At 54.0% G+C, this 27806-nt stretch overlaps 1 protein-coding gene across 1 annotated transcript in view; it reads right to left on the bottom strand.

The window, feature by feature from the left end:
- Positions 1–27806, bottom strand: part of Ryr1 (ryanodine receptor 1) — a 126929-nt gene that overhangs the window by 60536 nt on the left and 38587 nt on the right. The window contains 34 exon segments of the mRNA XM_040734565.1: positions 795–1033; positions 1241–1301; positions 1681–1730; positions 2653–2774; positions 2866–2933; positions 3902–4017; positions 4448–4571; positions 4735–4810; positions 4886–4960; positions 5465–5605; positions 6009–6098; positions 6241–6319; positions 6426–6589; positions 7172–7312; positions 8144–8234; positions 8328–8548; positions 9470–9639; positions 9717–9837; positions 11032–11140; positions 11234–11420; positions 11598–11733; positions 12710–12804; positions 13365–13497; positions 13586–13700; positions 14436–14709; positions 15569–15715; positions 19059–19170; positions 19459–19659; positions 20066–20338; positions 22041–22653; positions 23695–23921; positions 24022–24108; positions 26384–26549; positions 26915–27075. Coding sequence (XP_040590499.1) covers positions 795–1033; positions 1241–1301; positions 1681–1730; positions 2653–2774; positions 2866–2933; positions 3902–4017; positions 4448–4571; positions 4735–4810; positions 4886–4960; positions 5465–5605; positions 6009–6098; positions 6241–6319; positions 6426–6589; positions 7172–7312; positions 8144–8234; positions 8328–8548; positions 9470–9639; positions 9717–9837; positions 11032–11140; positions 11234–11420; positions 11598–11733; positions 12710–12804; positions 13365–13497; positions 13586–13700; positions 14436–14709; positions 15569–15715; positions 19059–19170; positions 19459–19659; positions 20066–20338; positions 22041–22653; positions 23695–23921; positions 24022–24108; positions 26384–26549; positions 26915–27075 — 5185 coding nt within the window.

Here is a 27806-nt window from a genome sequence, read left to right as displayed (position 1 = left end):
CAAGGGAAAGACCACGCTTTAGAGAAGGCAAAGCAATGAGACAGAGCTTGAGCTTCTGCTCTTAGGACTTCGTGTCCTACTTCTCTGAACTGCTGTATTCATGAGAAAGAAACGTCTAGCTTGTTTGATATACAGTGAGTAAGGGTCCCTGGGTCTCTGGTGCAGGTATCTGAATCTACTTTGTGTGTGGGGGGGGGCTGGGGATGGAACCAGGCGCTGCGTGCATGCTAGGCAAGTGCTCTGTGGCTGCATCACTCTCCCAGCCCCTCCCTGGGGGATTCTAGGCAGGGGCTCTACCATTGAGATACATTCCCAGCCCCTCACTGGGGGATTCTAGGCAGGGGCTCTACCACTGAGCCATGCTTATAGCTTTTCTTTGTGAGTTCTAGGAGGGTTACCACCAAGTCTTGCTCCCAGCTCTTTACTGCTCAGTACAGCCCAGTAATCTACCACTGAGTTACATATCCTCAGCTCTTGTTTTTCTTCTGCTCTAGCCCAGGCTGGCCTAGAACTCACTACACATAGCCCAGGCTGGCCTCAAACTTGCAGTAGTCCCCCTGCCTCGGTTTCCTGAGTGCTCAGATTGTTTACAGGGGTGCCCCCCACTGTGGTTTCTTTAATTCATATCTTAGTTAATACCTTCTGTTCCCTACATTTGACTGACTGTGCGCTTTGGTTCACAGCAAGAAAACCTATGTTCCAACACCGGATGATGACTCCACCACACACCTCAGGATGGCAGTGCTGGCCAAGCTGACACCCTCCCCGTGCCCCTTGCCCCCAGGAGTCCTTACAGATGACATCGTCTCCGAACTGGTGCTGGGCGATGTGCTGGAAGAGGGTGGTGAGGACAGGCAGCAGGGCCACCGTGGTGTAGGTGAGGTTCTGGCCCACGCCCTTCACCTGCGTGCGTGCCTGGGACACCTTGCCCAGCCGCAGGTTCTCCACCATCTTCTCGATGTCCTCGGAGGCACTCTCGAAGAAGGAGCGGAGCCCGGCCTTCACAATCTCAGGGCCGGACTTCATCACCGTTCTAGGAGGGGCGGGCAGGGCTGAGGCTGCACAACGGTTCCCTCTCCCCTCCCCCTTTCTCCTCACCCTCCCCGCCTTCCCTTCCTCTTCCTTCTCTTGAGATGAAGTCTCACCATGTCACCCCGGCTGGGCTTCAGGGAGCACAGGAGGACTGGGTTTGGGGACATGATTCAAGTGCGTTTGGGTAGCTCCCCCCCCCAAGCCGTACCTGGCATCCAGGGAACGCGCCAGTATGTGAAGACAGTTGACCACAGCTGGGGCATCCGTCCCTGGGAACCAAATCCGGGTCAGGACGAAGGAGGGGCCCCAAGGCCTGCACCTCCTTGCATCTGTAACGCGACCCCTTTCTCTCTGGCTCCTCCTCCTGACTAGGTTTGTGCTACCCCACATCTACCCCACCTGGGCTTCCACAACCCCTGGGTGCCCCCTCCCGGCTCTGACTGCCCTCCTTGTCCTCTCAGGGCTGTCCCTGGGTGGGACAGTGGCCTGCATGACTGACTACCCCACCTCCAGAACGACCCCGTCCAGGTTCAGAGAGAAAAATAAATGTAAGGAGGAGGCTGCAGCTGGAGTTCTTTCTTCCAGGTGGAGCTGGCGACAGGAAGCAAGCGAGACCTGGCAGGAAGGCTCAGAGGCAGGGCTACTCACCAAAGAGAGACACTCGGTGGCGGACAAGAGCGGCTAGTTTACAGAAGAGGCTGGGGAAAGAGAGAGAGATGGAAGGACAAGGGAACAGGGAGTGAGGGGACCAACTAGATGGAAGATGGTGAGGGCATGACCAGAGGAGACAGGAACCAAAGGGACAGGGAGGGGACACAACACGGAGGTAGGATGGCAGGCAGAGTAAGTCGTAAAGAGACAGGACCAAGCTTGAAAGTCCCGGGAAGAGCTGCAGGGGTGGCTCTTAGAGTGATGGCCTAGAATCCCCCAGTGAGGGGCTAGGGGAGTGGCCCAGTGGTAGAGCCCCTGCCTAGAATCCCCCAGTGAGGGGCTGGGGGCGTGGCCCAGTGGTAGAGCCCCTGCCTAGAATCCCCCAGTGAGGGGCTGGGGGCATGGCCCAGTGGTAGAGCCCCTGCCTAGAATCTCCCAGTGAGGGGCTGGGGGCGTGGCCCAGTGGTAGAGCCCCTGCCTAGAATCCCCCAGTGAGGGGCTGGGGGCGTGGCCCAGTGGTAGAGCCCCTGCCTAGAATCTCCCAGTGAGGGGCTAGGGGAGTGGCCCAGTGGTAGAGCCCCTGCCTAGAATCCCCCAGTGAGGGGCTGGGGGCATGGCCCAGTGGTAGAGCCCCAGCCTAGAATCCCCCAGTGAGGGGCTGGGGGCGTGGCTCAGTGGCAGACTGCTTACTTAGCATATGTAAAGTTCAATCCTCAGTACTTCAAGGAAAGAAAGTCACAGCAGTAACTGGCCAGGAGAGGTGATGGCAGTGAGACCGCCTTTGTCAGAGTGACCAGTTTGTGTCAGTGAAGTCCTGGGAAACCCCTTTAGTCTCAGGGGAGCTTGGACAGTTGGTCATTCCAGAATAGCTCAAGGCAGACACTCCCATCAGAGCCCATAAGAGCGGAGGTCAGGAATAAGAGGTTTGGGGTTGTAATCCTGTAGGGTCAGAGGTCACGGGCAGCCCACCTGGTGATCATTTCCTTCTCCTTGTTGGAGGCGTGGCCACCACTGCCCAGCACTTTGGCCGGTGTGGACAGGAAGTAGAGACAGTGGTTGGTGAAGTACTGGTTGATCAAAGGAAGCAGAATCTAGATGGAGAAGGAAACGGGGGTGGGCTGGGGGAGGGACACAGGGCTCTCCCAGACCACAGTCCTCGCAGCTTCTGGGCCCATCTCCCACCTTAGCGAAGAATTTAATCTCCTGTTCATGTGGAGACTTCTCTACTCGTCCACTGCTGACCACAGCCTCTGCAGGGAAGGGCAAGAAGGGATCGTTTAAGTGGAGGAAGCCAGAATGTTCCGGCAGGAAGGGACACAGAGGGCAGAGTCGGGAAATGATGCAGATGCATTCTCTCTCTCTCTCTCTCTCTCTCTCTCTCTCTCTCTCTCTCTCTCTCTCTCTCTCTCTCCCTTTCATACCTGTTCCGGCCACAGTCAAGGCAGAGAGCCTCTGACCACCTGAGCTAGGTCCCCGCTCAGAGCCCTCCTGTGGCTCCATCTCTGTCCACAGGACAAGCTCTCACCCCCACCTACCCACGAAGCCCAGCTGGCCTCACTCCACGTCCTAACTCCGTCCCTGTAGGCACTCCGCTCCGGCCTGAGACAAGGGGGCCTCACAAGCTGTTTTCTGGGACACCCTCCAGATGCCCCCCGTTGCCCCTGGAGCCTCGGCAGAAATGTCATAGTGTCACCCGTTTCTTCCTTGGATCCCCTATTTATTTTTTTAAAGTTATCTTTTTTTTTTTAGATTTATTTATTACATATACAGTGTTCTACCAGAAGAGGGCACCAGATTGAATTGTAGATGGTTGTGAGCCACCATGTGGTTGCTGGGAATTGAACTCAGGACCTCTGGAAGAGCAGTCAGTGCTCTTAACCGCTGAGCCATCCCTCCAGCCCCCTGGATCCCCTATTTAAATGACAGCTGGCACCACACTCCCTCTGCCTCGTTCCCTGGTCCTTATCCTCTCTTCCTCCAACACTGGATGCTTCCTAGAACACACGGCTCAGTTATGTGATTCTAACTGACTCCAGAGCAGGGATGCGGATTCCCAAGGCCTCTGTCTTGCTCCCTGTAATCCATCCCCATCATCCAAAGCCGAGTCTGGTCCGTGACTGATGCTCAGCAAACGCTAGCTGGGGGGGAAGCGGGCGACCTGGTGCCCCAGGTGCGTCGTTACAGATAACATGGAAAGCAGGGAGGGAATTCTCCCTACCCAGATGGGCGATGAACTCCTGGGAGATGTCCATCCAGCGCAACAGCTGCTGCAGGAAGCCGAAGGCGAACCGCTTCTCAATGGAAGACGTGTCCAGTTCCATGTCCTTAAGGCCTCTGCACGGAGACACAGAGGGGTCAGCTCAAACACTGGCCCGCCCTGTTTCGCACACCTTGGTGGACAGACAGCCTGTGTATGCTGCCCACTCGCGGGTCCTTCCCCCGGGCCCTTCCTCTGCGGGCGTCTTCCTCATTTCAGGTTGTTTTCCGACTCTTGCTTCCCCATGCTCCATGCCCGCGGCCTCCTCTTTGTAGCCTTGTCTCCAGTCAGAGGCCACGCTCTTTAGCATCTCTTCGGGCTAGTCCCGCCCCCGCCCCCAGAGGGCGCCCTTGCAGCGGCCCTGTGGTTCTCAGCTCCAACCTTTAGCTTGTTCATGGCCCCGCCTTTGCTCCCAAGCCCCACCCCCAAATCGCCTTCCTTCCAGGGCTGTGTGTGTGTGTGTGTGTGTGTGTGTGTGTGTGTGTGTGTGTGTGTCCGCTCACGTGCCTGGTGACAGCGTAGCCATTCATCTGCAGGAACTTGAGCAGCTCCTGGGCCTTCTCTCGGTCCCGTGCCTTTTCCTTGGCCGTTAGCGTGTCGTAAGGGACCAGCAGGGGATGGGATCCCCCTCCTGGGAACGGCAAAGATTAGAAATCAGGGGCGGAGAAACCCCTGTGATTCAGGAACGACATGAAGCCCGGATGCTAACCGAGGCTCGGTGACCGCAGGACCTAGAAAGTGGGGCTGAAGAGGGGAGGAGGAGGCCAGCGGTGGGGAGGGATGGGTGGCCCCACCTTTGGCTTCCAGCTCTTGCTTCTTCTTCCGCCCCCACGTGTTGTGGTAGTTTTCCGCCAGCTGCTCGGCCATGGCCTGGAAGCAGACGCAGAGTCAGGGACCAGCTTCAGGCCGCCCTGTGCTTCCCAGATAAAGGGCCGGAGCTCTCACCTGCAGCTCCCGGGACAGTGTAACCCCGCTGAGGTCTGGGGGCTGGGGGTTGTAGCCTTCTCGAGGGTCGTATGTCTGAGAGGGCGAGGGGGAGCGGGAAACTCAGTTAGCTCTGACCCTGGCTCCCGAGGAGCGCTTCCCTGAGCTAGCCCTTTAGGCCCGGTCTCCAAGCAACTCTTTTTTTGTTGTTGTTTTTTTTTTTTTTTTTTTTTTTGCTGGTTTTTCGAGACAGGGTTTCTCTGTGGCCTTGGAGGCTGTCCTGGAATTCGCTCTGTAGACCAGGCTGGCCTCGAACTCACAGAGATCCGCCTGCCTCTGCCTCCCGAGTGCTGGGATTAAAGGCGTGCACCACCAACGCCCGGCTTCCAAGCAACTCTTGTCTGCCCTTTACTTCCTCAGACTGTCAGTGGCTGTCAGTTTGGTGCTGAGATTTCTGCTCAGGGCTGCTCCTCCTGACTAACCCCCCTCTGCCTCATTTCATCCCAGCCACCCCGCCACCCCTTCATAACCACCTCACCCCCCACCCTTCCTGGCCCCTCCCCTTGCTCAGACCTGCACCCCCCCCCCATGCAAGCTCACCTGGGCAGTTTGGGATATCTTTCTCGTCTTTTTCTTCTCTGTCTTTTCCTCCTCACCTTCCCTGGCCTTCTCCACCGTCCACTCCCAGGCAATCATGGCCTTCAGGGACTCCTTGATGGGCCAGCGGTAAATCTCTTTGTCCTGGGGTAGACAGCAGAAGCAGAGTTGGTGGAATGGGACCAGAAGGGAGGCCCCTTCAGCTTCCCTGGTCTCTACAGGCTCTACGGGGAGAACCCCCACCAGGGGCTAGGCAGTAGAGAATGGCACAGTAAGGATTGGAACCCAGGACTCTAATGTCCTCTGGAAACAAGTGTCTCCAACACGGTCCCATGTGTTCCAAGAGCCTCAGAGAGGCTTGCTACCAAGGGTTTTCTAAGAGAAGGGCCATGATGGTTCTGGGGTCCTCCAGAGACAGCATCCAGTCTTGAGAGAAGGCAAAATCCATGACCAGATACCAACCTATGAGGAGTCTCACTCCTTCCCAGGCCCCTAGGTTTTGGAGTTTCATCCTGACCTCTGACCTCAGGCCCTGAGGTTTGGTCACCTTCTCTGAAAAGGTCTTGTAGGGTCTCAGCATGGGGTGGGTCTTCAAGTCTTCATCCGCGTTCTCGCCATAGGACCAGTTGTTCTGAATCTGGAGGTGGGGGTGGGGTGACAGGTGGGCAGCAGAGTGGTGGGGGTGCCCTGCAGGGACCGAGGGCTCTCAGAGAGAAGTGAGGGTCCTAGGGATGGTCGCGGGTCTCAGAGAGGATGCGGGGCGAGCACCCCGTGTTTACCTTGTCGAAGGCCCACTTCTCGTGGGTGTACTCTGCAAACTTGTTAATGAAGGAGTCCAGCTTCTCTGGGATAATGACACTGTAAGTGGACACGGGGCGCCAAGTGTTGGGGTGGGGCTCTCCCCTCTCTCCGGAGTCTTCCCTCATCCAGCCTAACCCCACTGCTGCCTGTCCCCAGGCCTCACTTGAGGGTCTCCACAGGCCGGGGATCAAAGTTGCCTTCAGCGTCCACGGTGGCTTTTTTCTCTGTCTTGGATGAGTATGAGGCGTCTACGTAGTCGGGGGGCAGCGCCCCAGCAATGGCACACAGACAGGGCATGGCCATCCGGTAGAGCTCCTGGTCGTATTTCTGAGGGAGCCGGGGATGGAAGGGAGGACCATGCAGGCGTCACTTAGCCCCTAATGCTACCGTCCCCAACTCACCCTCCAGCTGTCCCCAGCCTTCAACTCCCCTCTCTGAGCCCACAAATCTGCCAGTCACTCTCCCTACAGCCCAGGCCTCTTTTCCCTCTGTTTTGCTTCTTTTCTTTCTTTTTCTTTTTTTATGATTTATTTATCACATATGCAGTGTTCTGCCTACATGCCAGCAGAGGGCACCAGACTGAATTGTAGATGGTTGTGAGCCACCATGTGGGTGCTGGGAATTGAACTCAGGACCTCTGGAAGAGCAGCCAGCGCTCTTAACCTGCGAGCCCTCTCTCCAGCCCCTGCTTACTTTCCTTTTAGACAAGGTCTCATGTAGCCAGGCTGTCCTTACACTGGAGATTTGTAATCCAAGAATAACTTTGAATTCCTAATCCTCCCGCTTCCACTAACTCCTGGGATTACAGGGGTGTGTCGCCACACCCAATAAGGATTTCATTCCAGATCTTCAAGCTTGAACCCCCAAACCCTCCTACGGGCTCCTCTGAGATCCCATGGGTGCCCAGACCTTATGCGCCAGAGAGTCAAAGATGCCCCAGAAGAGCTTGCGTGTGAGGTGCAGCTCTTCCTCAGAGGTGACCCCGAAGTTGGCCCAGCCTGTGGGAAGGCAGTAGTACTTCCAGCAGCGCTCATAGTGGTTGGTCAGGAGCTGGGAGCAAGAGAGCAAAGGGAGGCCTAAGCAGAGGGCCGCCAGTGGAGGCCCCGGGAGGCAGAGCGAGCATGTCAGCGCTTGCAAATGAGATGCTAATGAGGGAAGGATGGTCTGCTTAGCAGAGAATGGTCCTCCATAGCTCTTTATGCAGAGTTAGTATTCTCAATGAGAGCCAGGATGGGCATTACAGTACGTCTGGGTTTGTCTGTTGTTTCTACAGAAATAGGCAAGCTGACGGTCTCCTGGTAGAGTTGTGTGCTCACTAATGGGATGATCTGTGCTTATGCAAATTAGCGTGTCAAATAGAAACAGGCAGCGCCCCATGCAAATATATGGTAATCAAAAAGGCCTCCACTACCCACTATGCAACGTGGAGTTGGGGCTAATTTAGGCATCTTATGCAAGGCAGTGTAAGTTGGGGGTGGGTAGCTCCTTATGCAAATTAGCATGCAAATGAAACAGTGGGAGAGGCAGTATGCAAATATTCAGAACGGCTATGGTACTGTTTATTCAAATAAACGCACTCATTTGAATACTGGAAGGCTGGTGGTCTGGGCATGCGAAAAAAATGCTAATTAGGGAAACTAGTGCGCCCATGAAGATATATGTTAATTTAGGCGGGGGCTTGCTTACTTAGTTAGGCAAATTAAGCGGCAATTAGGGAATGTTAGCAGCGCCAATGACGCAGTGCAAATGTCATGGGAATCCTAGCCGGCAAACGAGGATGCTAGTTGGATTCCTCAGGGTTCGCTGTGGTTGGTGTAGCTAATACGAGCGAGCCCACTGTGAGTGAGAAAAGGACAAAGTCCCGCTGAGGACCACCCTCACCTTGAGTGGCATCTTGGCGAACTCGTTGAGGATGGGCACGTCGAACACCAGGCGTCGAAGCAGGTGCTGTAGCATGGACGGGCGGATGTACCTGAGGATGACACGCCCAGAGTGGGGCAGAGGTATCACGCGAGACCCCGCCTTGCGGCCCCGCCCATCCTCCATCCATGCGACCTCGCCTCACCTGCAGAGCGCCATGAGGCAGTCTTCGATGACATCCCGCTGTGCCTTGGTGAGCGAGCGGCCACGCGACAGGCGGTACACCGTGTGCAGCATGGAGTCCACCATGATGGCGCGGTGCTCGGTGCCGGCAAAGAGCGGCGCGCACTTGGTGATGAGCGGCAGCACCGCCAGGCACAGGTAGCGGTTCAGCGCCAGCGCCATCTCCGTGGTGCTGAAAGTAGCCTGGGATACGGGGGAAGCCATCAAGCCCGCTGCGTATGCCTGGCGTTGCCTTGGTACCCAGGTTTCTAATCACTCTGTCGGCTACATCTCACTCCTCCAGGTTTGTACCCACATCCTTAGTACCTGGGTAATAAGTAATAAATCTCTCTCTCTCTCTCTCTCTCTCTCTCTCTCTCTCTCTCTCTCTCTGTCCCTCTCTCTCTGTCCCTCTCTCTCTCCCCCTCCCTTGCTCTCTCTCTCTCTCCCCTTCACCCCCCACACACAAACCAGGAACTGATACAGAAACCCATGACTCCGATTTAGCTGTTCTGCAATGTCAACCTTTTGCACAGGATCTCATGTAGCCCAGGCTAGCTTGGAACTGCTGGTCATTCTGCCTCTACTTCCCAAGTGCTCGGATTACAGGCATGCCCAGTTTGTTTGTTTTTTTGTTTTGTTTTGTTTTGCTGTTGCTTTGGCTTTTAGTTTTGAGACAGGGTCTCATTATGTAGTCCTGGCTGGCCTACAACTTGCCATGTCTAGAACTTGCTATATAGGCCAGGCTGGCTACATTGGTGGACCTGTGCCTGCCTCCTGAGTGCTGGGGTTAAAGGCGCGCATCACCGCACCCAGTTCTGCTTTGGTTTTTCAAGGCAGAATCGACTGTAGCCCAGGGAACTCACTGTCCTCTGGCCTGCATCTCTCTGACGCTAGATTAAAGGCGTGTATCCCTACACCCTGCCGGCACTCTCTCGTTACTGAAGGTATTGGGGATTCCCACCCACCCTTGGGCAAAACAGTTCTTCATAGGTTTTGGTTTCCATCACAAAGGTGGAGGTGATCTCGGGAAACCCCAGTTCTGCTGATGCTGTCTCCCAGCCTGTTATACACGTCTTGTGTGGAGGCATGCGGGTGACTAGTTTGGGGGGGGAGGCTGCTCACCGTGTCCAGCGAGGCAGCTGCCCTCATGTCAGGAAGGAACCCCACATCCAGCACGTGGAGCAAGAAGTCCTGGTTCTCAATGCCGTACACTCGGTCCAGGAAAAGCACCATGGATGCCTTGTGGTCAGGCACGAAGGATGCAGACATCTTTGGCTGTACCAGAGCCCCGTCTATGGGCAAGGAGGGTGGGCTGTTGGTCTGTGCTTCCTTCCCGCTCGCTCCTCCAACGTGCCCTGCCCCCGCCTACCTTTGCCCAGGGTGGGGATCTGTAGCGGGAGGCTGATGATGCCCACGAGGTCCTCCAAGGGCACAAGGGACCGGAGGATGGCACGGATTCTCAGGGCCTCGCCCTTTCCCGCTTGGATCAGCTGGATACGGCGGACAGGGGAATGAATGGGCGTGTGTATCATCAGACCACTGTGCTGCATTTGGGAATTGTTCTATTCCAACCATTTCTGACACGCTGACGGTAAAGCAGCCTCCTTTGTGTGTGTGTGTGTGTGTGTTGTGTGCACATGTGCATGTGTATATGTGGAGGCACATGTGTGTACGCATGTATGTCTGTGCACATGTGTGTATGCATGTATGTGCACTTGCCCCTCTATCCCCGGGGTGAAGGTCAAAGGTCGATGTCAGGTGTCTTTCTCTATCCATCTTCCCTTGTTTTCTGAGACTGAGTCCCTCACTGGACCTGAAGCTCGTTGTTCCCGTTAACTTGTCTGGCCCTGGTGACGCCACTTTGCTGGCCATTGTTACTTTTTTTCAGAGGGGGTGTTTTATTTTCATTTTTAGACAGGATCTCTTTGTTATGTAGCCCTGGCTGTCCTGGAACTCACTATGTAGCCCAGGCTGGCCTGGAACTCAGAGATCCACCTGCCTCTGCCTCTTAAGGCATGCATCCCCATGCCTGGCTGTTTATTTCCGTTTATTGGGGGGGCACACATGTTATGATGTGTGTGGAGATCGGAGCACAACTAATGAGAGTTTTCCCCTACCACGTGGGTCCTGGTGACCAAAATCAGGTCATCAGACTTGGTGGCAGGCTCTTTCTTTACACACGGAGCTAGTGGCCCCTTGTTTGGTTTTTGAGGCAAGGTCTCACATAGCTTAGACTGGCCTCCAACTTGGTGTGTAATCAAAAATGACATTGAACTTCTGATCTTTGGTCTTTACCTTCCCAGTCCTGGGGCGACAGGCCTGTGCTGCCACACTCAGCTGTTATGTAACGTAGGCTGGCCTCCGACTCCCAGTACCCTGTCTCTGTAGTGCAGTGGCCATAGGTGTGTGTGACAGGGAGCAGCGTGGCAGCATTCCTGGCTCAAGTCTCCTCGAATGACCCGTCTGTAAGTACCGTTCCCACCCTACCCCGTCCTCCACTGGCTTCCACGGGACCAGGACCCAAGGGTGTTTTGGTCATGAGCGTGTGCCCAGCGCCACCACCTAGCCCGGGACCACACCCACAGTGAGCAATGGGAATGCTGCCCAGTGCCTAAATGCCGAGGCTGAAGGCTGGCCGTTCACACGCGGGCCCTGCCCGGCCCACCCGACCTCCCAGAGCTCACATGCATCTCAGGAGCACAGCGTCCCAGCAGGTCGATCAAGGCAGCGTAGAAGGACATGATGGCATGTCCCAGGTGCACCCGGTTTTCCTCAGGAGGCTCCTCACCGAAGCTGTGGAGGAGACGGTGGCGGTGGGACGGATCCGGGACGCGGCAGTGGCGGCTACCACAGGCTACCCACACTGAGAAGGGGGCAGGAACTCACTGCTCACGTCGCCGGTCCCTGCGGACGCCTGGCCCATCTCTTGCAGGGTCCTCAGAGATGCGGATGGCCTCCTCGATGGCAGCCAGCAGCCCTGAGCCGCCCTCACCCCGCAGGGCGGGGCCGAAGCACTCAGGCTTCCGGATTAACAGCCGGACCACCACGTTGGCGTTCTCTTCCACGCTTTCACCTGGTGAAGGTCAGGAGAGCTCCTGAGGGGACTCCGCGAAATCCCAGAACCCAGCGCACCCACTGACCCTCAAACACACTTAAAGGGATCCCCCCTGGGGAAGCCTTCAGCTCAGGGTGAGGATGTCACCAGAGGGAGGCTTTAGCGGGTGACCCGGCACCTCCCATCCTGCCTCACCATTGACAAAGACAGCAAAGCGCAGGAAGTCCAGGTAGCGTTCGCCCCCGCAGGGATTCCATCCGATATCAGGGTATCCTTTGGCCAGGAGCATGGGGCAGCTCTGTAAGCCACAGCCTGCCAGGTATGACACAACCTGGAACGCAGAAGGGAGCTCAGCCTGAGACCACTCTCCTCCCCCAGTTCAGGCCAGCTCTCCCGGAGCTCCTCAGGCCCATGGACCTCCAGATCTTCAGCAGGCTAACCCTAGCCTTACCCGCCTCATCTCCATCCCTGCCGTCTCCTTCCTGGGCATCCTTCTCCTCCAACCCACAACCCACCCCAGGAACGTGAGTCAGGTTGACCTTTCATGCCCATCCCTGGTTCTGTCTCACTTGTGGCAAGATCCAGCATCCTTGCTGCCAGCCTACAGCGCCCTATGTGACTCCACGGACTCCACCCTCACGTCTCTATCCCAGCCACAATGGGCTCCCAGCTGCTCCAGGCCTCTGTATTGTCCCTCCCTGGAGGTCTAACGGGCTGCCCAGCCCAGATCATTCTGAACTGTGTTCAGATTTCACTGTCTCAATGGGGCCTTTCTCTAACCAGCCTTCCAGCCCCCATCCCCTGAAACAAGGTTTCTCTATGAAACCCTCCAGCCTGGAACTCGCTCTGTAGACCAGGCTGGTCTTGAACTCACAGAGGTCCACCTGCCTCTGCCTCCAAGTGTTGGGATTACATCTGTCTTATAAATGCCTTTAAGGATGATCTCATTAACACTCCATGAAATCATGATTATGTATTCACTGAGCAGATTAAGTGACAGAGGTCAGAAGACACCAGTCTCCTTCCCGGGCCACTCAGCAAGGGAGTGGAACCGCTGGCTTTAGTTGCTGAACTCCAAAGCCCCCTTGGTGACGAGCACCAAGGCCACCCAGCAGGGGAGCGTAGCCCATAGCCCTGTCCCCAGCCCCTCTTGTATAGAGTGGAGGAGCCACTGGCTGCTGGTTGCTCCTTCCATGTTAGCCCCCTTCTGCTGGGCCCTGGGATGTCTGACTTCAGTCTGAACAGGATGCTCAGAGCCAGCATGTGTCCCCACAGACGGGAATGGCCAGGCCTCGTCCCTGACACACCTTCTCCAGGTCTTGCTCTTGTAATGCTAAGGCCAGCTCATTGTTGTCGATGACAGAAGCCGCTGCCACATCCAGGGGTGTGGAGCCCTGCATGCCTGTGGGGACAAAGGGTGATCAGAGTGGGCTTTGGGGTGTACTACTGTCTTCCCCAATCTCTCTTCTTAAGGTGTATGTGCATCCGTGTGTGCGCAGGTGGACACGGAGGCCAGAAGGGGGCGCCAGATCCCTCAGGACTGGCGTTACAGGTGCTTGTGAGTCAGATAAAATGGGAGCTGGGATCTGAACTCGGGTCCTCCTGATAGAGCAAGAAGTGCCCTTAAGCACCGAGCATTCTCTCCAGCCCTGCCCCTGTCTTGGTGCCACCTCCTCCGGAGAGTCCTTCCTGATCACCCCTTTTCCACAACGGGCCAAGTGACTCAGTTGGTCTCTGTGCTTTCTCGACCCCGGCTCTAAGGCCTCTGGGTCGATGCTGTCCGAGACTGAACCTTATTCCCCGGCTCTTCTGGGAGCTGTGAGTCAGTCAAGGTTGTCTGAGCCAGCATCCTAGTTTTTGTTTTTGTTGTTGTTTCTTGCTTGTTTGTTGAGACAGAGTCTCATGTAGCCCAGGCTGGCCTCAAACTTGTTATATAACTTTATGGCCTTTGGGGTTTCTCACCCAGGCCAATGCCACTGTTCTCCAGCAGGTAGCTCAAGTGGTCAAACATGGAGCGCTGGTTCTGCCGGCTGATTCGGCAGAAGTAGCAGAGGAACCGGCAGCAGCTTGTCACCATCTTGGGGAAGCGGATCTCCTGCAAAGGGTAGGCAGGGAGGGCCAGCTATGAGGGCCTGCGCGCTGTGTCCCCTGTCTGAGCTCCAGCTCCCATCCAGGTCCCTCACCTTTGACTCGCCACCCCCAAGGACGTTCACCATGACCTCCATGACGGTTTCATGCATACCCAGCGCTCTCATCAGGTTTGGGTGCTGGTAGAAGACTTTGTTATTCATGATGTTCCTGTGAGCAGAGTGCGTGGGGTTAGTACAGCCTGGGGGGGGGGAGTGTACCCAGAGAGAACCACGGTCACCATGGTGACAACAGTCCACACTCTCTATGTGCCTTTTGAGGATCTAATTTCATCCATCTTTTTTTGTTTATTTTGTTTTAGTTAGGTTTTGAGGCACACTTTGATACCTCAGACTGGCCTGGAACTACGCAGCCCAGGCTGGCCTAGAATTCACGGTCATCCTCCTGTGTCCTGCCTCCCAAGTGTTGAGGAGTCAGGTATGAGCCACCACCTAGCTCTTCATCCATCCTCATATCCACTCTGGGAGGCAGGAATTGGAATTATAATTATTTACCCCCCCAGCCATCTCACCATCCCGATTATTAATATTGATTACTATTCTGAGACAGGGTCTCACTATATATCCCAGGCTGGTCAAGAACTCCCAGTGTAGCCCAAGATTGCCTGGAACTCATGACCCTCTGCCTCGGCTTCCTGAATGCAACTCTAAACTTGCTATCTTGTTACTACTACAAGCACAGGCCCCTGAAGCGTCTTGGCCACTCTGCAGGGTAGGCATGGCCATCCCCTTTGTTGTGATGGAAGCTCAGAGGCAGCAAAGGAATCAAGGGTCCAACAGTGACAGAGCGCCGCTGAGAGAAGGGTTAGCTGTTAGGACAAAGGGACACCACAGGAAGCATGGGGAGGTGCCTTCACAGGACAGCCAGGCCAGGGAGGGCACTCACCCAATGCTCTGGATCATGAGGTTCTCCTCCTGGGGACCCATCTGCACAATAAGCAGTGAGCGGATCTGGCCCAGGCACTCCAGCAGGCTCATGGTGTCCTCCACCGAGGACAGAGAGATCGTGTAGGCCCGGGGTAAGGCACGCAGCAGCTCGCCAAGCCCGTCATACTGTCGGTGCAGGAGGCTGAACATGGCACGGACCAGTTCAGGGCTCTGGACAAAGTCCTCCTGGGCCCAGCGCACCACCGTGTGGGACACCAGCTCCTGCAAGGACTCTGAGGAAGGGTTGGGACAAAAGGCTGTGTCTTTGAACCAGAGGAGGGGAGGCCTTTCTCTGCAACTAACTGCCATGTCTTCTACCTGCTACAAGCACATGGATCCAGACAAATTTTCTACTGTCCCCAAATCAAGCCCTCCTTCCCTTCCTCCTTCCCTCCATCTCCCCCTTCCTCGCTCCCCTGGCTTTTGCAGCCACCTGTACTCAAGCGCACACGAGCGCACACACACACACACACGTACACACACACACACACGCACACACACACACACACACACACACACAATGAACAAATAATAAAAATGGGCAGGTTGTTGTAGCACACGCCTTTAATCCCAGCACTCAGCAGGCAGAGGCAGGAGGATCTCTGTGAGTTTGAGGCCAGCCTAGTTTACAAAGAGAGAGTTCCAAGTTTACATAATGAGACTTTCTCTCAAAAAAAAAGTTTTAGGGTCAAACTTCCATCAGTGTCAGGGACTGTGTCTAGGGGGCTAACACAGTCTGCACTGTGACGCCCAACAGCGGTCATGCTTTTCTGACTCCTCAGCACGGCAATCATCTCACTATGAGAGAAAATGCAAACGAGCACCGAGAGGAAACAGAAGTCACCAAGGTGCTGGAGCATCCAAGGCTGGTGGCACCACTGCTCTGGCAGGTGACACCGCCACCCAGTCAGCTGCAGCCTGGACATTTGGGCCACATCCCCAGCACCCTCTTTGGCCCCCAACTCTTGTTCCCCTTCATGTACAGTGCGCGCACACACACACACACACACACACACACACACACACACACACACACGTGTCACAGTCTCCCGAGCTTTGAGCCGCCTGCCCCGCCCTGTCCTCAGTCCTCACGAGGTTTGTGCTCCTCAGCTGCTGGCTCCTCCTCGGGTTTCTCCTCTTTCTTCTTCACCAGCCGCACTTTCTCCAACAGGCTCATGAGGCGGCTCCCCAGCGTGGTCTCTTCCTCGGGCTCCTCCTCCTCTCCCTCCAGCTGGATTCCTGGAGGCAGTCAAGGAGGCACAGGATGTCCCTCTAGGGCTTGACAATTCATTCACTCATCCACCCAGTCTCCTCTTCCCCGCTCAGGCACGCGCTCTGGAATTGTCACCCTCCTCTTCCGGCGTCCATGTGTTTGCCCGTTTAGCCACTCCGTGAAGGACTTGGCATTTATTTGTTGGGCTTGTTTGCTTTACTGAGACAGTCTCATACAGTGTAGTCCCTGATCTTCCTGTTTTCACCTCCCAAGCTAGAATGACAGGTGTGTGCTGACCAGCCTGGCTCTGTTTATTTTCATTAATGAGGAAAGTAATTGTTGGATTTTTTTTGAGATGGAATCGTGTAGACCAGACTGGCCTTGAACTCCCGATAGAACTCAGGCTAGCCTCAAACCTTCAGAGACCCTCCTGCTTCGGCCTCCTGAGTACCAGTATAAGCCATCGAAGGTGTGTACCACCGCACTGGGCTGAGTAGAGAACATTAATAAAGAGGTAAATATTATAAAAAGGGCCCCACCGGTAAGTATAGACCTGGATTTGTGGTGCACACCTGTCACCCCAGCACCCAGGAGGTGGAACCAGGAAGATCAAGACTTCAAGGTTAGCAGGGTGTTGGGGCGCACGCCTTTAATCCCAGCACTCAGGAGGCAGAGGCAGGCGGATCTCTGTGAGTTCGAGGCCAGCCTGGTCTACAGAGAGAGTACCAGGAGGACCTCCAAAGCAATACAGAGAAACCCTGTCTCAAAAACAAAAAACAAAACAGACTTCAAGGTCACCTTTGGGTACTTGTCCAGTTCAAGGTCAGGTTGTCCTACATGAGAACTTAATTTAAAAAAACCATAATAACTACACAATTTCCAATCATATATTTTTAAATTTAGAAGTGAATTTTTAAAAATTTAAAAATCACTTAGAGAGGTGGTTAAGGGAAAGAAACTGTGACATTGAAAGCGGGTGCTGAGGCAAGGGAGTGACTCAGTGGGTAAAAATTCTCACTTGATAAGCCCGATGATCTGGGTTCAATCCCCACGACCCATGTGAAGGCTGGATGCAGTGTGCACACCTGTAACAGAGGCCGAATGCAGTGTGCACATCTGTAACAGAGGCCGGATGCAGTGTGCACATCTGTAACAGAGGCCGGATGCAGTGTGCACATCTATAATAGAAGTGAGATGCAGTGTGCACATCTGTAACAGAGGCCGGATGCAGTGTGCACATCTGTAACAGAGGCCGGATGCAGTGTGCACATCTGTAACAGAGGCCGGATGCAGTGTGCACATCTGTAACAGAGGCCGGATGCAGTGTGCACATCTGTAACAGAGGCCGGATGCAGTGTGCACATCTGTAACAGAGGCCGGATGCAGTCTGCACATCTGTAACAGAGGCCGGATGCAGTGTGCACATCTGTAACAGAGGCAGGATGCAGTGTGCACACCTGTAACAGAGGCCGGATGCAGTGTGCACATCTGTAACAGAGGCCGGATGCAGTGTGCACATCTGTAACAGAGGCAGGATGCAGTGTGCACACCTGTAACAGAAGTGAGATGCAGTGTGCACATCTGTAACAGAGGCAAGATGCAGTGTGCACATCTGTAACAGAGGCAAGATGCAGTGTGCACATCTGTAACAGAGGCAGGATGCAGTGTGCACATCTGTAACAGAGGCCGGATGCAGTGTGCACATCTATAATAGAAGTGAGATGCAGTGTGCACATCTGTAACAGAGGCAAGATGCAGTGTGCACATCTGTAACAGAGGCAAGATGCAGCGTGCACATCTATAATAGAAGTGAGATGCAGTGTGCACATCTATAACAGAGGCCGGATGCAGTGTGCACATCTGTAACAGAGGCCGGATGCAGTGTGCACACCTGTAACAGAGGCCGGATGCAGTGTGCACATCTGTAACAGAGGCCGGATGCAGTGTGCACATCTGTAACAGAGGCCGGATGCAGTGTGCACACCTGTAACAGAGGCCAGATGCAGTGTGCACATCTGTAACAGAGGCCGGATGCAATGTGCACATCTGTAACAGAGGCCGGATATTTTTAACAGTAGGCTGTAGAGATCTACTAGTCTAAAAACCAGGAAAATAAAAGAACGAAAAAAAAGCAAGAGTCCCTGAGAGATAAAATGGAATACACTCATAATGAGATTCCCAGACAGAGAGAAGAGAGAGAAGGAGGCCAAAACAGACCGAAGAAATAATTGCTCAAGACTTTCCAATCTTGATTTTTAAAAAATACTAATTTGCATTTCCAAGAAAAATGAAATTCCAGCTCAATGAAATAAGATCAACTCAAAGAGCTCCATGACTAGACGCTACAACAGCCCAAGCCATTGAAAGGCAAAGACAAAAATCTTGAAAGTTGGGCAAAGAAAAATGACTCATCACGGACAAAGGAACCTCAATAAGACTGTTGATGATCTCTCATCAGAAACAACAGAAGACGGCCATCTGCCTCCCAAGCCAGCCAGCTCTCTCACAGTGAATTTTTCACCCATTTTTCTTAAAAAGTCTTACTACATCAGTTATCTATCTGTGTGTGTGCTCACATGCCAAGACACACATGTGGAGACCAGAGGACGGCTTGCGGGAGTCGGTTCTCTTCTTTGACAATGCGGGTCCTGGGGATTGAGCTCAGGCTGTCAAGCTTGGCAGCAGGTACTTTTGCCTGCTGGGATGTCAAGGACGGCCATCCATCCATCCTCCTGTCCATCAATTCTCACACCCATCCAATCGCTGGCCTACAGCCAGCTCTCCATATGCTCATCCTCCCAAATATTCATTTAGGCACACCCTCCCATTCACTCTGTGTTCAACAGTAAATATACTCACTCACTCACTCACTCAACCATTTTATGGCACCTGTGTTTTTCGGTTTTGTTTTGTTTTGTTTTTGCCAAGACGGGGTCTTACCATGTAGCTCTGGCTGTCCTAGAACTCACTCTGTAGACCAGGCTGGCCTCAGAGTCTCAGAGATCTACCTGCTTCTGACTCCCGAGTGCTGGGATTAAAGGTGTGTGCCGCTACTCCTGACCTAAAGATATGTTTATTTTTATTTTACTTGTATGAATGCTTTGTCTGTATGGAAGTTTGCACATGTGTGTCTGGTGTCCGAAATGGCCAGAAATCATTGAACATTCTGAGACTGGAGTTACAGATGGTTGTGAGCCACCATGTGTATTCTGGGAATCGAACCCAGGTCCTCGAGAACAGCAGGTGCTCTTAACCACTGAGCCATCTCCCTAGACCCTACATGGCTGTTTAAGATCAGCAAATCTTACTGAAACTGTAGGAGAAGTCCCACAAGAAGGTTTGGGGGCAGGGCTCTCTGAACTCTCTTACCGCAGTGTGCCAGCAGGTCTTGGTGAAAGTTAGCCAGATCCTCCCGGATCTCTTCAGGGAGAGGACAATCTTCCTCATCTGCACCATTTTTGAACTGCAATAGCATGTTGATCTAGAGAAAGAGTAAACGTTAGAATAAAGGCTTTCCACCTCAGAGCAGTGTCAAGGGTCACAGATCCAACTGTAAGTCTCTCTCCAGGAGACCAGAGACAGAGGTTAGGTAAGGGACATGACCAGTCTCAGGGGACTCAGTGGCTGGTTCATGAGAATAAGAAGTTAATACGTGAGCTCGAGGGTCATGCGCCAGTTTTGAAGGTGACAACACCAATCATTTGGGACCGGGGGAGTTTGAGGCTGGGGTTCAGACAGTAAGACCAGGCTGAGTTAGAGGTCAGAGGACCTGCTCCTGGGGTGGAGAGCGGAACTCTCGGGTGCGCCTTGCAGTCTCGGCTGCACTCATGGTGAAGGCTTTCATGAGGAGGCCATAGCGCCCCCGTTGGTTGGCCTGGAGCTTGTCCACGTAGCGCTCTGCAAAGGCCGCCAAGGACTCCACGCGGTGCTGCAGGTCTTGATCACAGAAATATTCCAGGAGGTGGCACATCTGGGGGGGGGGGACAACCACACGGTAGGAGGCATGGTGGTGAGACCATCAGGACTTCCTTGAAACTTCCAATGCTTGCTCCTCCCTCTCCGGGGCCCAGGTTCAAACACCATCATCTGCTTGGGGCCTCAAGCCTCCTCTCACGTGGAAATCAGAGGGATCCCCCCAAGCCAGCACCACCCCAGTGCCTTCTGCATCGGCACAGCTCCCCACTGCCAGCGGACAACGTGCAGACCCAGGCTCCGCCAGGCTGGGTGTCTCTGAGCCCACCAGGCTCCCCCAGGCTGGGTGTCTCTGAGCCCACAAGGCTCCCCCAGGCTGGGTGTCTCTGAGCCCACAAGGCTCCCCCAGGCTGGGTGTCTCTGAGCCCACCAGGCTCCCCCAGGCTGGGTGTCTCTGAGCCCACCTGCAGCTTCACGGACTCAGGCAGCTTCATCTGGAGCAGCCCCTCCTCCAGCTCGTCCTTCTCCTCTCCAGCTGCCGCCTCCTCCCCCTTTTCCTCATCTTCCTTCTCGTGCGCCTCCTCCTCCTCATCCTCCTCTTTCTCCTCCTCGTCTTCCTCCTCCTCCTCGTCTTCCTCCTCCTCCTCCTCCTCTGCCTCTTCTTCCTCAGTGAACACCTCAGGCTCAATCATCTTCAGGATCTGTTTCACGTCTTCGTCGCTGAAGACGCCCATCACCTGCAGGACAGGGTCTGAGTCCTTCCCAGAGGCCCTCGGGACCTCACGGTCTCACCCCAGCCCCAAACTCCTGACCTCCTTCACACACACACACACACACACACACACACACACACACACACACACACGCATGCACGCACGCACGCACGCACGCCAAGACCATGCCTACATTGACTGATACAGCTCCTCCCACAGGCAGAACGCCATCTCCGTCTTGCTGTCTGATTTCCTTAAGATCCCCTGGTACAGGAGGCCTTACCCTCAGATGGGAGGAGGGAGGAAGGGGGGAGCGGGAGGAAAAGAGGAAGGGGAAACTTGGGTTGGAATGTGAAAAATAAATTAATAAATTAAAATAAAAAAACAAATCAATAAAATAAAAAAACAAGGGGGGGGGGAAGATCCCCCAGTACAGTGAGATTTGAGTTGTACATGATCAAGATACATATATATATGTACATATATATATGAAATTGTCAAAGGAGAAACTCCTTAACTCCTTAACCCCTCCCCCAGTCCACACCTATGTCTCATCTACATGGCATCAGACATAAGCACCACTCCCTACAGGCAAGTGTCCTTTGTCCTAAGCCTGAACATAGGTGACTCTGAGACAAGATCTGATAAAGGTCTACACAGGTCCCAGCCATCATCAGCTCTTACCATGAAGACGCTACTAGGTTGAAGTACGGAAGGGAAGTTAGAAAGCATACAGAAGAGAGGAGCAGGGAGACAGAGGACCCGATGCCAGGAGGCAGGAGGATTAAGTGGCCGGCTAGATGAATTGATAGACCGGATCACAGAGATCTGAAGGGGGCTGAGTGCATGGTGTATGAGAGAGAGATGAAGAAACGGCGGGAGAAGAGACGGCGGATGAATGAAATAAGGGTGCATGACGTGTAGGTAGGCAGGTGGCTGTACTATGTGATGACTGAATGAGATTGTCCCCCATAGGCTCATCAATTTGTGTCCTTAGTCTCCAGCTGATAGACTGTTTGGGAAGGATTAGGAGGCGTGGCCTTGTTGGGGAGGCGTGGCCTTGTTGGGGGCGTGGCCTTGTTGGGGGGCGTGGCCTTGTTGGAGTCAGTGTGATTCTGGGGGTGGGCTTTAAAGTTTCGAAAGACCACGCCACACCCAGTGTTTCTCTGCCTGCGGCCGTGGATCAGAGTGTAAAGCGCTCAGCTCCTGCTCCAGCACCACGGCTGCCTGCTTCCCCTACGACGACCATGGACTAACGCTCTGAAAGTGTAAGCAAGCCCCGACTAAATGCTTGCTTTTCTAAGTGTTGCCTTGGTCCTGTTGTCTCTTCACTGCAATAAAACAGAGACTTGGACAGACGGGTGGATGCACGAGCAAATAAATGAATGTTGATAAGTGAGCGAACAGATGTGGAAGTTGAAGGATGGGCGGGTGGATAGATGGGTCCACCTGAAAACTGGATAAATATGTATATATGTATGGTTGAATGGCATATGCGTATATGGATAAAGCAAAGCATGAAATAAAGGGTCAATAGAAGAATGGACAATGGAAGTGGGGGAAACATAAATAGAAGTCAGGTGACTGGATTGAAAGGAAAATGAACGATCGACGGGTAGATGGTGGGTACATTTAAACGTAATAGAACGTGTAAACAAGAGGGAGGTTGGTCCACACAACTTCGAATGGGGGAGGATGGGGGAGGGAAGCCGGAGGGTGCCATTACCAGGAGGGTGGACACAAGCTTGAGCACCGGCACGAACTGGAACTCCACAGAACCCCCGACGGGGTCGCGAGCATGCTGTCCTCCATCTCGCACGGCTTCGCCCAACATTCTTAGCGCCTTGTCTCGGAGAGCCTCCAGAGGGATGGCAGGGCTGAGGCGGGCCGGGGCTTCTGCGGCCCCAGCCCCTGGCAAGGCGGCCACAAAACACGGGGGTGAGAAATGGTGTGGAGGTCTCAGCGAGGTCGTGACGCCGACGCCAGGCAGGCCATGGCGGCGGGGCCCGTCTTCCGCGCTCCGTCCGGGCGGGAAGAGCGTGATGGCGCGGGTCTCCGGCGAGAGGGGCACGATGTACTCCGAGAGCATGGAGCGGCGGCTGCGGCAGGCGCTTTCCAGGTGGATGCTGATGAGGAGGTCGTAGTAGCCCGCGCGCAGAGGACCTGGCAAGTGTGCGTCCTCCAGGGCGTGCAGCAGCTGCGCCTGGTCCACGTGGCTGCACAGAGCGTGGGCCACCCGGTTGTTGCCTAGGGCGCACACTGAGCGGTAGAGAGAGAGCGTGTGCGAATGGAAGCGCTGTAGGTCCAGCCGCTCTGACAGCTCCAGGATGTCCATGCACCTGCAGCAGAGACACGATGCACTCAGAGAGTCAGCAGCGTCAGAGGAAGTGGGAGTTGGAGATCTCAGAGAGGATAGGGTGAATGGTCGGCTGTAGCAGGGACTCTCAGTGTCCCGCAGGGTCAGGCTCCAAGGGGTTCTGGCCCCGGATCCAGGAATCTGCTACACCCTCAGGGGCTTGGGTTCTCTGCACCCTACACTGGGATTTCTAGAATAGTCTAACACTCTGGAGTTTCTGAGACAGCAGGAAATGCCTGGTAACCCCTAGATGTAGCTGAGATGCCCCGGGTAGGGCTTGAACTCTTTCTGGAAGGTTCAAGCATCCTGGTGATATTTGAGTGTAGTGTACCAGCATGAGTAACTTAATCTGCCAGGTGCGGTGGGAGACACCTGTAAGCCCAGCACCTGGGAGATGCAGGACAAAGGTGTTCAAAGCCATCCTCAGCTACATGGCCAGTTCAAGCCTAGCCTGGCTACATGAGACCAGCGCCTTAGGGAAGAAATATCAAGATCATAATAACTTAAAATACTCTAAGAGTGATAGCCCGGTGGTAGAACACTTGCCTAGCATGGGAGAGGCCTTAAATTCAACCTTCAGCATGGAATATCTAAAAATTTTCTGACATCTACGTGAACACAGGTCTGGGTGTGTCGGGGTCCCCTAGAGTGGATTCCAGATCTCCATGAAACATGCCTGAAGTCTCCCGGAATGTTCCCTGAGGCCGTGGAATACAGTCAGGCCTTTCTGAGAAATGTCTGGCTTGGGGAGTTTGATAATAGTCTGGGATCTCTGAGATAGATTTACGGTTCTGTAGTGTGGTCTAGGGTTCCTGGGGTGTAACTGTACTCCCTGCAATGAATATGAGGTTCACTGGGACCCACTGGGGTTCCCTAAGGTGGGTCTAGAGCCCCCTGAGGGACTGACTCTCTGGAGAGGCTGGTACCAAGTCAGGGTCCTCAGGTCAGACCTGGAACCTTCTAGGATCACGTGGAGCACTGGGGTTGTAGCTGGGGCAGGCACTGAGCCCAGCAGGGCCCTGACCTGTTCTCCTCTGGGATATGCAGAGCCATCATCATCAGCGGCTCCTGGCACTGCACCGCCCAGCCAAGCCGCTCTCCAGCACGCCGAGTGTCCACATGTAAGAAGTGGTTGGGCATTCGACTCCAGGAGACGGGCGTCAGCATCTGGACCTCCAGCCTCGGTGGGCACTGAGGGGCCGGGTTCTTGCGCTCACTCTGGAACATGGCGGCTGACAATGGCATGATGTTCTGTGGGTTGGGAAGAATGAGTGGGCCAGGATTCACAGCCTTCCCAGCCCTGTGTGGGTACCCTCTGCACACGCCCAGCCTTGCCCTGCCCCCTCCTTGCCTTCTGCTTCCCCAACTCAAACTGGACCACGTTCTGGTTGGTGGGCAGGACAAAGACGGCAGGAAACAGTTTTGTGTTGGGTTCCACCTGGCGAGGGAGGAGAGGTCAAAGCGTGAGAGGTGGTGGATTGGAGGCAGCGTGGATTCTGCCCCATTTTGTAGCTCCATACTTGGGCACTGGAGGGCCACCGTGGCTGTAAGTGGCCCTTGGGAGGTGCCACCCTGACGCAGCCAAGCGAATTGTCTTCAGCTCCTTCGGGGCAATGAGTCGCCTGCATCACTGTGCACACTATGACCCCTCCAGTGATGTCTTTCCCTCCTCACTCTTCAGAAGCCAGAGCGTCCCCCATGACTGGCTTCCTCCGACCCTCCTGGTGGAATCCACCCTCGACAGCATCCTCTCCCCCGGACAACAGGGGTGAGGAGCCTAGCCAGAACTAAACTGGAACCTGACTGCGCCCATAGGCCCACCCCAACCCCACCCGTTCACAGGAAATCCAAACAGCAAGAAAAGTGTTAGGATGGCAGCCCAGAGGCTGTGGGCAGCTAGGCCAGAACTCTCCAGGGTTAATGTGCACAGAGATCCCCTGAAATCTCAATAACACAGTTCCGCAGTCAGCAGGTCTGTGGATCTAACGAAAAGTCCAGGCGATGCTGGCCCAGGGACCGCACGGTAATAATTCAAGTGCCACAGCACAGCCTGCTTCCCTCGCCTGAGGACAGGGGCTAGCCAGGGCGGAAGGAGGGAGGGAGAACCCAGGCGCTGTGTGGTGGCCACGCCTGTAATCGCAGCCCTTGGAGGCAGAGGCGGAAACACCAGGAGTCCAAGGCCAGCCTAGCGGACACAAAGATCCTATCTTTGAAAAAGAGGAAGGAAGCCGGGCGTTGATGGCGCATGCCTTTAATCCCAGCACTCGGGAGGCAGAGGCAGGCGGATCTCTGTGAGTTTGAGGCCAGCCTGGTCTACAGAGTGAGTTCCAGGACAGCCTCCAAAGCCATTGAGAAACCCTGTCTCGAAAAACCAAAAATAAATAAAAAAGAGGAAGGAAGGAAGAAGGCAATGTGCGAGGAGATTTAAAGGATGTAGGAACTCATTAGAGGATACAGCTTCACTTAGATTCTGATTTGAACAACGAAATGGCAAGGAAACATTTGTGAGACAATCAGAGAAATTTGAACACGAGCTAGATATTTGACGACCGTCAGGAACAGTTGGGGACTTTTTTTTTTCCCTTTTCAGTGATAGTGGTATTGTGGTTCTGCCTTTTAAAACTAATCTTTATCTTTTACAGAGATGAAACTCTATGATGTCGGCAATTTCTTTCAGAATCCTCCAGTGGGAGAGGAAGGGAAGAGGCGTAAAATGAAAAGAGATTGGTTCTGAGTGGGTGGCAGCTGAAGCCGGCCATGGGGACCTGGTGGCTCATTATGCTATTCTGCCTTTGTATATTTCTGAAGTTCTCCATCTAAAACATAGTGTTGCAAGCTGAGCACGGTGGCACAGGCCTGTAATCCCAGCACTTGGGGGGGGGTGGTAAAGGCAGGAGGATCAGGGGTTTAGGCCACCCTTGTCTCCATAGTGAGTTTAAGGCTAGCCTGGGCTACATAAGATCACGTCTCATAAAATAACAAAATAGTGACTGGAGAGGTGGCTCAGTGGTGAAGAGCACTTGTTGCTCTTGAAGAGGACCCAGGTTCAATTCCTAGGACCCACATGGAGGTTCACATCCATCTGTAGCTCCAGTTCCGGGGATCCGACGCCCCTCTTCTAACTTGGCGAGCATTACATGCACATGGTACATTTACATACATGTAGGCAAAACACTCATACATATAAAAAATCTAATAAATAAATAAATCTTCCAATAAGGAACTCCATCATTAAAAATAATAATAAATAAAATTTTGAGAAGAACACTTTAGATGGTCTAAAGGATAGGTAGGACATATATGTGGCAAAGAATTAATAATAGTTTGGTGGTGGGCTTATCAATAGGGACTTGCCGTACAACCCTTTTGTTGTCTGTGTATATTCAAAGTACATGTGAACATTGGAATAATAATAATGAAATTCTGAAAAGGAAAAACCCACTTGAAGATTTTAGGCCATCCTAGGGTGTTTGCTAATTGGTAAGACAGTGATGACTGATGTCACCCAGCCTATGAGGGACTAAAGAGACCTCTCTTCTATACCAAGGCTGTGTTGCCTCCTCCATTCTGGGCATAAGTTAATGGAGGGTTCGACTAGAGAGTCTCCCGGTGACTCCCAGAGTGGGCCCGTTTTATGTCTCCAGGTTCTGACCTCAGGCGCTATTATAAAGGCTCCTGGAATGCTGGGAAATGCTGGGAGGGGCTGGGCTCACCTGGAAAAAGGTGTTGCTCTCTTTGCCGTTGGCTGTAAAAGTCATTAAGCCAGTGGCCAAATCCACCAGGCAGCCAATGACGAGGTCCGTGTGGCTGATCCGGCCTTGCTGTCCGGGACTCACAAAATCCCCGCCCCACACCATGTAGCAGTTGCTACACTTGAGGCTGGAAAAGACAGGCGTGGTTATAGCGCAAATCCTCTGCCAGGGAACCCCGGATGCCTCCTTCCCCACACTCCCAGAATCCCGTGACCTCAGAGCCCCAACTCCCAAACACCCTCTACCTGCGTGCAGACCGAGCACCGAAACCCCACACCCCAGATGAAATAGAAAGGGCGAGCAGGACAATTGGAGAGACGCGGACATAAGCAGGGGAGGAGAAAAGCTTCTAAGTGGGCGCCATGATGCCTCTTGTTCCAGAAGGTTCTCGGGAGCCCCAGTCAGGCAGCTCCAAAGCTGCTGGCTGGAGCCTCTGACCCTTCCCATGCCAACCTCCCACCTGGGCACGGCCCTGCCCCTGTGCCCCAGCACCTGCTATGCACGTTGCCTTGTTCGTCCCCCATGGTCACAGTCACTGCCCGGACCTTGCTGAGGTCGAAGTTCATGTCGTGTTGATGGTAGTCAGGGGTGACCCAGCCCACCCACACGCAGCTGGGCTCCTGACCCGCGAAGACCCTCACAGAGTAATAGTACTGGGGGACACGAAGAGAGAACCAGAAGTCGGTCAGGAAGATGGCCTTTTGGGGGACTCTAAATACATCTCGTGGATTCTGGGATCTTAACATGAAGTTACTAGACGAGAGAAGCCCCAAGTCTAAGAGCTTGTGCTGGTGTCACTATTTAAACTTTCCAGATTGGGGGATTCCCTTGGCAATATTTGGTGGCACCCCTACACTTGGGTCCCTCCTCAAACTACAGCAAGACAATAAATAATAGCTCATAATAATAGCTCGCTGCTCCAAGTGAGGCTCGTCTCACGGTCTAACCACAGTCTCTGTCCAGCCACTTCACTGGGGAGTGGAGAGGCGTGTACCATTTTTACCCTTTCATTTACTGGTGAGGAAACCACAGCCCTTCCATTAGAAGGCACGGAGCAGTGAGATGACTCAGGTCAAGTGGCACCTAGGTGGCCTATGATTCTAAGGTCCCAAGTGATAAGATATGTTTCTCTTTGCTCTACCCATCCCCTGCCCTCCCCTCCTGGACTAAGGGTAGAATCTAGGACCTCATGAATACTAGGCAACTGTTTCATCTATGAGCTACATTTTCCGCCCTCTTTTTACATTTTGGGACTATGTTGCTCAAGCTGAACTCCTCTGTAGCCCAGGCTGGCCTCAAACTTGGATCCTCCTGCCTCAGCCTCCCAAGGAGCTGGGATGACACTCCTGTGCCAGCAAGCCCAGCATGAGTAAGATTTCTGTCT

The sequence above is a fragment of the Mesocricetus auratus genome, unplaced genomic scaffold, assembly GCF_017639785.1.
Source record: "Mesocricetus auratus isolate SY011 unplaced genomic scaffold, BCM_Maur_2.0 Super-Scaffold_100038, whole genome shotgun sequence".
Taxonomy (NCBI): Eukaryota; Metazoa; Chordata; class Mammalia; order Rodentia; family Cricetidae; genus Mesocricetus; species Mesocricetus auratus.
The sequence above is the reverse complement of the archived record's forward strand: the minus strand, read 5'-3'. Positions and strand labels throughout refer to the sequence as shown.